The sequence below is a fragment of the Polypterus senegalus genome, chromosome 8 (assembly GCF_016835505.1).
Source record: "Polypterus senegalus isolate Bchr_013 chromosome 8, ASM1683550v1, whole genome shotgun sequence".
In the NCBI taxonomy this organism is placed as follows: domain Eukaryota; kingdom Metazoa; phylum Chordata; class Cladistia; order Polypteriformes; family Polypteridae; genus Polypterus; species Polypterus senegalus.
This window is the reverse complement of record NC_053161.1, coordinates 153,763,124-153,773,230: the sequence shown is the minus strand read 5'-3', so window position 1 is coordinate 153,773,230 and position 10,107 is coordinate 153,763,124. Positions and strand designations below refer to the sequence as shown.

The window sequence follows — 10,107 nt, the reverse complement described above, 5'->3', positions numbered from 1 at the left end:
CTGTTTTGTTAGTCTTTATCACTGAGAAGAGCTTCTCACACAGATATGTGCTACCAAACATGCACAAGGTTCGAGCCGCATGTAGACGGACTTTTTGTTCTTCAAAGTCACCAAAGCGCGCGGTAAACTCAGTGCGCGCCAGTTTATCAGCAAAGTGCGTATTTGGGAACACCGTAGTGACGACTTGGTTTAACATTACTTGGCAACAGGGTTGCACTGGTGCATTTGTGTCTCCCATAAAAGCAGCTTCACTTGAAATCACTTTGTGATTGTGCATGGGTAAAAACGTCCGCTGAAGTGTCAGATTCTTATTTAATTCTTCTGCTTTCTGTATCTTCTGCATTGCATTCAGGTTACCCTGATGTTTTGTCTCATAGTGCCGTCTTAGATTAAATTCTGTAATTACAGCCACATTAGCTCCACAAATGAGACACACGGGTTCAGTAAACATATACTCAGCCTCCCATCGGTTTTTAAAGGCTCTATTTTCAGAATCAACTTTTCTCTTCAGCATCGTGTGAGCTAGCTTCGCAATAACTTGCAGCATCATAAGCTAGACTTGATTAACGCGGTAAGTGTTCGGCAAGGCAGCTGAAGCGCTGCATTATGGGATCTGTAGTTTATTGTGTTACCAGCGCTTCATATACCCGGCCATTAATAACAATAATACAGTATATAAAATGATCTCGGGCCGGATATAATTACACGGGCGGATGTGGCCCGCGCCCTTGAGTTTGACACATATGGACTAAATAGAACTTGAAAAGATATATTTTTTCAAATGTGATCGCAAGCAATTCAGATAGAGTTGACGCGAACTACAGCCTGCATGCCTCAATAAGTCATCCTCCCTCGCTTCTTACTTTTTACCGCTCATCTAATGAATACACTGAGTATGGCTTTACCAAAACAATCATTGATGGCGAATAAAGTATCCATTATTCGAGTATGTAGATCGGGATATATATATATACATATATATATACCCGCGTATCGCAGAGAAGTAGTGTGTTAAAAAGCTAGAAAAGAAAAGGGAACATTTTAAAAATAACGTAACATGACTGTCAATATACAGTATTTGTTTTGTGAGTGTTACTGAGTGTTGCTGTCATCAAGGATTTGATTATCATTATTTCTTTCAATCAGGTTCGTATTTGTAGGATGTGTTGTGTTCAAGTTACATTCCGTGTTTGTCAATCGCTGTAAAGATGACAGGTTTCATTCATCGATTCGCTTCTTACTGCATCAATAAACAGCTCGTCTTCTTCTTTATCTGAGACCTGACACACTGCATGCACGGGTTTTTTACACTGTCTTCCTTTAGCGGACATTGACTTTTTCCAACGTGTGCTTTGTTTCCGCAGTAGCTGGATTTATGAATATGCTTGTATGTATCAGGCGCTTCATATTTTTGCTGCCTTTTCAATTGTGTAATTCGGTTTTGTTCAGCTTTTTGGAACTGTTGCTTTTATCTGTGCACTCGCGCCAGTTCACGTGAGCCGCCGGTGTACATGCATCGAAGGTTCCCAGCTGTGCTGGTGCCATCTCGTGCTATGTCCATGGCTGTATTTAATGTTACCTTAGTCCTTTCTCTCGCAGTTTCGCTGAGTTTGTGTCAAACACCACCCTGACCATCTCATCTTCCTCTCCATAAGCACAGTCCTTCACCCGTGAATATTTAGTGGGAGTTTGCTATTGGATTGCCGCTGACGGACGGCCTTATATGGGCAGGCACTAAATTACAAACGCCAGCGGCAGCCTGTCTATGAACTTAATTTAAAGTGTAGGTTTACATCGTGCTTTGTTTCAAGTAGCAGAACTCATGAATATGGTTGTATATGTCACTGCCGCTTCTTATTGTTTCGCTGCCTTCTCAATTATATAATGCATGTCTTCCTGGTTTTCTATGTACTGCGTGATTACGGGAAGGCGTGATGATGTCACACGAAACTCCGCCCCACGGCGTTCAAGCTCATCTCCATTACAGTAAATGGAGAAAACAGCTTCCAGTTATGACCATTACGCGTAGAATTTCGATATAAAACCTGCCCAACTTTTGTAAGGAAGCTGTAAGGAATGAACCTGCCAAATTTCAGCCTTCTACCTACACGGGAAGTTGAGAATTAGCGATGAGTCAGTGAGTGAGTGAGGGCTTTGCCTTTTATTAGTATATATATATATATATATATATATATATATATATATATATATATATATATATATATATATATATATATATTGTCACACACGCCACAAGATGGGGAGGCAGCTAAAGGGCTCGAAGTGAAGGCAGTTCTGAGCCATGCCGGGATGTGGCAGAGTGCACTAACTCTCTTTCTCACTTCCTGTAGACCTAACCCGGAGGTTCCACCTGTCTCTCTGACGTCACTTCTGGACCGAGCCAATGGAGACAGACCTTGCCAGCTCCCCCCCTGATGTCATCCGGGACTAATCCAATGAAAGATGAACACGTGCCCAATCCTTATGACCTCACTTCCTGCCTCCCCTTTAAAAGCCTTCCCTTTCCCTTCTCTGACAGTCTTGTTTTGGACTCTGTTGTAAGCACTTCAGTGCTGTATTTCTATAAGAAAAAACGATTTTGCAGCCAGGATACCATAATATACGGGTGGCTGCCCCAACTCTTTATCTGTTCATGTCTCGTTCTTGTGACAATATATATATATATATACATATATATACATATATACATACATATATATATATATATATATATACACACACACAGTACAGGCAAAGTTTGACAAACCTCCTCATTCAATGTGTTTTCTTTATTTTCATGACCATTTACATTGGTAGATTCTCACTGAAGGCATCAAAACTATGAATGAACACATGTGGAGTTATGTACTTAACAAAAAAAGGTGAAATAACTGAAAACATGTTTTATATTTTAGTTTCTTCAAAATAGCCACCCTTTGCTCTGATTACTGCTTTACACACTCTTGGCATTCTCTCGATGAGCTTCAACTGGTAGTCACCTGAAATGGTTTTCACTTCACAGGTGTGCCTTATCAGGGTTATTTTAGTGGAATTTCTTGCTTTATCAATGGGGTTGGGACCAGCAGTTGTGTTGTGCAGAAGTCAGGTTAGTTAGAGATCATTTATTTTTCAACAGGACAATGACCCCAAACACACCTCCAGGCTGTGTAAGGGCTATTTGACCAAGTAGTTTTGATGCCTTCAGTGAGAATCTACCAATGTAAATGGTCATGAAAATAAAGAAAACACATTGAATGAGGAGGTGTGTCCAAACTTTTGGCCTGTACTGTATATATATATATATATATATATATATATATATATATATATATATATAAGATTCTTTTCACGTTTGAAAAGGTAATTACGTACGTATGACCACGCAAAATGGACATTTCTCTGAATAATTTTTCTCTTAAATCACAGGCACCTAGTGCAACATTGTCAGGCAGAAATTTGGAGGATCACATACAAGATGCTATTTCTATACCACACCAGTCATGTAGTGCCTTTCAAAAGGGATCTGCTACCGAGAGATGATCCAAATACAATTAAGCCTCTGTTAGTACTACTTACCTATTGTGTTATAGCAGCTTTAAAATGTAGTTTACCCGAAACCACTCCAGTAGTGCTCAATGTATCTTTACTTCTTAAATGTTAATGTTTTACTGTTTAATAATTTATATATTACATTTTATTTTTTTCCCCTGCACTCAGTGAGCGAAGCCACTGGGTAATCAGCTAGTAATTTATAATATAATGGAAGCTGTTCTCTTCATTCAATTTCCTGTTCATTTTACTGTACATTTATTTGTGTACATAATAAATATTAGAATATTAGAACAATCTCGACGAGAACAGGCCATTCAGCTGTACACTTGCCGGTCCTATCCACTCAATTCTCCTAAAATAACATCAAGCCGAGTTTTGAAAGTTCTTAAAGTCTGTCTACCACACTACTTGGTAGCTTATTCCAAGTGTCTGTGGTCCTCTGTGTGAAGAAAAACTTCAATACCTGTTTCATCACAGGTTTTTAATACTGTAGGGTACTTGGCAGAGAGTGCTTTTCAGACTGATTGACCGGTCAGGAATCTTACAGTGGCCTGGAGACACGTCATGCCATTTGGCTGGGATGATATACTTAAAATGCTACCCAGATGCATGCAAGATCCTTACCATCAGGGTGAACAAATCATGATCAAAAGGCAATTTGCTGCAATAACTGATTATCCTAATGTAATTGGCATGATTTACTCCACACACATTGTGATAAATCCACCATCATAGAGTGAGTTGGTTTTATAGACCTAAAGCACTTTCACTGAATTAATATAGAACTAATATGTAATGCTCAAATGAGCATGACTAATATCGTTGCACAGCTCAACCAGCATTTAATTTATTTTATCAAATAGTAGTGCTGGAAGCAGACATCAGGCTCATGTGGCGTGCGATGATTGGCTTCTTGGTAAGTAAGCCTAAGCAATACAATTGCAATGAGGTTTAGTACATTACAAACAACTTGTAAAATCTTTCCTTCAGGTGATAGTGAGTACATCCTCAGAGACTGGCTCCTCAAATGACTCACCAACCCATAATCACTACAAGAGAGGAGATATAATGAAAGGCACTCCCACACACAATTGGTGATAGATTAAACGGTAGATGGTGGAGTTTGAACTCATCAAGCTGCACACCATTGTACAGCTTCTTCACAGAGTTTTGCCCCATTGTGATGGCTTGTGCAATACTGCACATACAGTAATAGTGCAGAAAACATGGATGGCAATGACAAGTCAAAGACGTTTGTATCTTGAATGTAAAGAAACTAGCATTGCAACAGTGATGTTTACTTGGCAAAATTATATATTTTTACAGGTTCAATAAGATTGTTTTTAATGTCTTGCAGTTCTGCACATTCAACTTCCTGGCAGCACTCTGGGCACTACGTGATGGTACATTGCTATTGCTATCTCCACTCAGCTGCTACCACTTTTATTTATTTATTTTATTTTGTTGCTCCCAGGGTGAAATCACCAAAAACAATGTTTTTTTGCGATTTTCCACTTCAGTCAGTAATACCTCATGTTCACTTAAGTTTCAATTTCTGCATTTGTTTCCTCTGTTTCTTCCATAGTCTATAGTAATGAGGATGTTCAAGAACATGGAGAAATTTATATTTTGATTACATCATGAATTTCCAGGAAAGAAATTTTAAAGCCATACATGGTTACTAACAAGTAGTAATGGGGAGCAGTTAAAACTACGAGCAGGAGTTCATAGTTTTAAGTAGATAGCGATATGGCATACATAAGGTATTATAAACCCATATATATCTCTCTATTATAAAAAAAAATCTTGGGAACAGAGACAAGACATGATTTTCTCAGAGAGACACTTTCACGTCCTGCGAGATGAGACTTTGTGCAAAGAGATTTAACCAGGCCCGGGGCTGGAAATAAAAGAAACAGTAGATGACAAAGTAGAACATCGTAAAGAACTCAAAAATGTTGGAGCAATACACATGCAGAGCAGGTCAGAGATAATGGAAGTACGAAAATTCAAAACTCTCCAAAAAATTATAGTAAAGATTGCATTAGCGAAAACAAATGGAAATTATTAGTGAAATAACAGAACAGCGAAAAGAGATCGAATATATTGTTCGGATTTAAACTTTAAGTCGGAGACTTGTAGATCGTCTAATTCGTGTTACCATCAGGGAAAAGTAGTGTTTCTTCTCCATGAAGAGGCCTAGCCACGAGAATTAAAAGATTTGTTGTTTGGTGTATGTGAAATCCAGCGAGAGAAAATTTCAAGCCCCGCGAGACAAGACTTTAAGCAAAGAGATTTGGAAAAGTCCTGCCCACATCTAAAACATTTACAACCACGCTCATGATTCAATCATTTCTGATTTGTGTGAATGCTATCGTCAGACACAGTTCGTGTAGAGAGAAAGAAACGATATTCACTCACAGGCAGTTCTACATTGCCCTGTCATGATGTAATTCCAAACCCGGAATCAAAATTCAGTGCGATATTGATGAAAAGATAAAAGCAAAAAGAGATCGAATATGTGGACATAGGTGATATGACAGAAGTCTGCAGAGGATGTCGGGGGGTGGAGAGAGACAAGGCAGTGAGACAAAAGGACAGCTGCTGTACAGGCTTTTAAATGTTGGAAGTGCAGCAGCAGAAGAAGATGAAGAAGAGAGGTAAAACAAAACTGTATGTGTTTCCCATTGTATCACCGTTTAAGAGGGGGTGTCAGAGGAGCGGCCTTGTCTCCTTGGAGTGCGTTCAGCCCCCCTCTCAACAGCACGAGTGGCAGAGACGCGAAGTGGCAAGTACATATTGCAGACTGGGGGTTTGGCGAGCGAAGCAGGCAGGGGGCTAGTATATATGTTATATATGTGTGTGTATGTTTTTTTTACTGCATATAAACCATTTTTGCCTTTCAAACTTTTAGAATGCAATCTCATCAATGTTTTATATATGAGGCCACTGGGCACTAAAGTATTCCTTCTTATTACAGAGAGGGAAATTCTTATTTACAAGTGCTAATCAACATGCACCACATTCAGTCTGTGACCACCTATGTGCTTTTTCAATCAAGCTGCCATTTTTATTTGACCCAGTGCTTATTATATTTCAGCCAGGGTTCCTTCCCTGGCTAGGGATGTCCTTTTTGTATTCTGCCATTTTTCTCCATTTGTGATTCTTTTGTTGCTTAAATTTATTATTTGTATTCTTTGTTTGTCATTTTGTCTATGCTCCATGTGTTTTGTGTGTGTGTTCTCCCAAGAGCCAGGACCACTTGCCAATCACTGCCCTATGGCTATAAATCCGATGTGGGGGATTGGTCTCCCGCAGTCCCTGGCAATTTATTTGAATCCATTTGGGAGTTTTCATGAGTTTCTGTGTTTCTACTCTGCTTTTTGATATTCCTGATTTTTGACCTTGCTTTGAATTTGTGATTTTTTGGGACTGTGTTTGCCTTTGTGTCTGTGCTAATCCTTTATGCCTTTTTGTGCTCTACGAGGCTTCACTGTTTGACAGAGCATTTTATGTGAAAATTGAACTTTTTTTATTTTTATAAAGTTCTGCATTTGCCCTTGTTACTAGCTGGGTTTGACAGTTTTATCAGTAGGGGGGCATTTTTGGAAGTGCTTTTTTAAGACTTATGCACTTTGGGACTTGAGGACCATTAGTAAAATACTACCGATATGTTATTTCTGCGTTTTACTATAAGATAAAAACAGATCTGGCTTTCTAAGGTCAGTACAAAAAAAAATGTGAAAGATTGCTCTTTGAGTAAATCACAAGGCTCGTCTTTATAGTATTTTATCACTTACTTTTTCCAGAGCAACTTAAAGATGCTGGTTTCTCTACCATCTTTGGTGCTGAATCCAGGGATTCGGACCTCACGCCAAGAGAATGTTCATTGTAATGTCTGCTCCAAATCTGAGCTGATGATTCAGTTACCTCCACAGCTGGGCAAATACTCAGAGGGGAAGACTCTGCTTTAATGGCGTCTTCCTCTGAACTGCTTGAAATTTCACAATTCTGCAAGCCAGATGTCTGCTCAAAGTCTTGCTTAATGTCTATAATCACTTTTTCACAATCCATCTCCTTGTTAATGCCAGGATTCTCATGTTGAAAGTGTACAGATTCCCATTCGCAGTCTTCTTTCTTAATGTGAATACTTCTCTCCGTAGTACACATTATAAGGATAGCCTTGTCTAAAGTGAAATTCTTCTCTTCTGGGACTTCCTCTTCACATTTGTGTGCCATCTCCAGAGACCCTTGGACAGCCTGGCACATCTTTTTATCATTCATGTCAGTGATTGGCAGTGCATGTTCATTTTCACCCTAGAAAAAAGGAGGGCATCATTTTGTCAGAAGAGCAACAAAATCAATTGAACACATTTGTGCAGGGAAGCACATGAAAAAGTAGCCCCACACAGTGAGGAGGTAAAGCTAGCAAGCAGTCCGCATACACAGAATTTTGGTAGTTTTGTCATCTGTATACTTACTGGAGAGAAGACATGCCATATATTCTTTTTAATGGCATACTTTTTAACTTTGGAGCTCTCTGATTGAATAGACTTATTCTAGTTTAGGAGTCAGGGATTTGTGAATCAATACCCCACTGTTAGTACTTCTGTAAAATGCACAATACAGCAAGTGGTGAGGAAGTGGGGTACTTTTGTTTCTGTGTGCAGTGCACCAAAATCAAGAAAACCTTCCATCTGCACCCTACAGATTGTATAGAAAGAAGTTCTCCTAAGTCAATGCGCCGATTATTGCAATGGATAGGCTGAAGTTTGTATTCATAAAACGTGTTACGCTGCATAGAAATTGACATCACTGCATGTGGTGGAGCATTTATAACACATCAGAAATTGTAATTAATATTTTTTAAGAATATTATATAATGATACAATAACTTAAAGTGTAACGTAACATTTGTTAATCTTCATTTTTTGTTCAGCAAGGAATACAGACACACAGTTTACAGATACCACATCACAGCAATTGATCATGGGTGGATGGATAGCTCTGTCTTTATTAAATCTCAAAAGGGGATTCACTGGCTCCTGTAGCAATATGGAACATAAAGTCATGGTACAAAAACATTTCTTTTTCCTCCTTCGGCTGCTCCCGCTAGGAGTCGCCACAGCGGATAATCCCTGCCCGCACACCGATTTGGCAAAATGGGTTCAGGGTACAAAAATACTAAAAATGATAAAATAATGCAAAATATTATATAGCTGTAATGTCCATAACTACACTCAAAATGTCCATATAATTTGCTCGTATGTCAACAAGTCTGTTATTAATGAGCTGGGACCCGGCCATGTCAAGTAAGCCAAACCCATTATAGCCAATACGCTGCGACACTCATTGCCCATTGTCATCAGGCGCAGATAGCCGCTTCAGCTACAATGAACGGAAGCGTATTACTTACGGTCACTGCTATGAGACAAAGCGCACCGCTTCCTTGAGATATGCCGTCATTTCACTGACACAAAGTGGGAAATGTGGAAGGATGTGCAACACAGAACGACGCGTCTAGGGGACATAAGGCGAGAAAGACAACACGTGTCTATAAAAACAACAAACGCGTGCGCTGCTGCAGCTGCCGTGTTGCGGTCTCTCTTTCGTTTGGACAGGTTCTTACCTCTTTGCTCCGCTTTCTTGTTTACAGCCGCGCCCACTCCTGTGTCATCACACGTTGCTTGAGTGAGCGAATCAATATCTCGTTCGTCGGTCCAGCAGTTTGGAACGTTGCACATCCACAACAGCGTCTCTTTTTCCGACACGTGTCGCTACACGATATGCATGCCTTCCCGATGCGCCCGCGCACGCACGCGTATTAACAGCCTAACCTGCCGTAAAGTGTTCACGCATGCGTTAAACAGATTGGGCAGCACCGTAAAATGTGCGATGACGTAATCTTTCAATATGCACGCGTGCGCGGATCGGGCCGGGAACGGGGGCTCCGTAATGACACTTTTTTTTTTTCTTACCAAATAAAACACAATACAACACAAAACTCTCGTAGAGGATATAAATTCAACATTTAAAAAAGTATGAACAACATTCACAGTACCCCCCTGGCTAGATTCATTTCACAGATTACAAAAAAAAAATGCAAGATAACAAAAAGGGAGCACAGGCCAGAAAGACACAGGAGGCATAAATCAAAGCAGTAATAAATGAGATATGTTATCATAAATCCTTCTTGCAGATTTGCTGGATTTCAGTTTTTAAGTGATAGGAAGTATTGTTTAAAATCATTAATGAATCATGTAAAGGATGGTTTGCTATTTCTCCAGTTACTACAGTGTATATGGTATTTACCTAAGAGAATGACAAAGTTAATCATATCGGAGACAGATGGATATTAGTTTTCCATGTAGAGCATAATGTGAGATAAGTCAAACTGTGGGATATCATTAACCTTGAGTGATAACCAACTGTGTATTTCTAACCAAAAATTAGCCGAAACAGGACATGAAAAGAACAAGTGTTGTAATGTTTCACAAGTGCACCTCAAATTTAAATGTTCTTTTTAGACATTCTGACACCGGGTATTATATTATT

The 10,107-nt window shown here is 39.4% G+C and overlaps 1 protein-coding gene across 2 annotated transcripts in view; it reads right to left on the bottom strand.

The window, feature by feature from the left end:
- Positions 1-9,384, bottom strand: part of LOC120533183 (gastrula zinc finger protein XlCGF26.1-like) — a 15,894-nt gene extending 6,510 nt beyond the window's left edge. Inside the window, exons 1-2 of one of the 2 annotated variants that reach the window (XM_039759914.1) lie at positions 9,182-9,384; positions 7,353-7,869 (exon numbers count right to left, since the gene is read on the bottom strand). In XM_039759914.1, coding sequence (XP_039615848.1) covers positions 7,353-7,836 — 484 coding nt within the window. In that variant the 5' untranslated portion in view covers positions 7,837-7,869; positions 9,182-9,384. Of the gene's footprint in view, positions 1-7,352; positions 7,870-8,968; positions 9,148-9,181 lie in introns of those variants that run through there. The other variant, XM_039759915.1, reaches the window with a different exon arrangement.
- Positions 9,385-10,107: the final 723 nt, after the last annotated feature.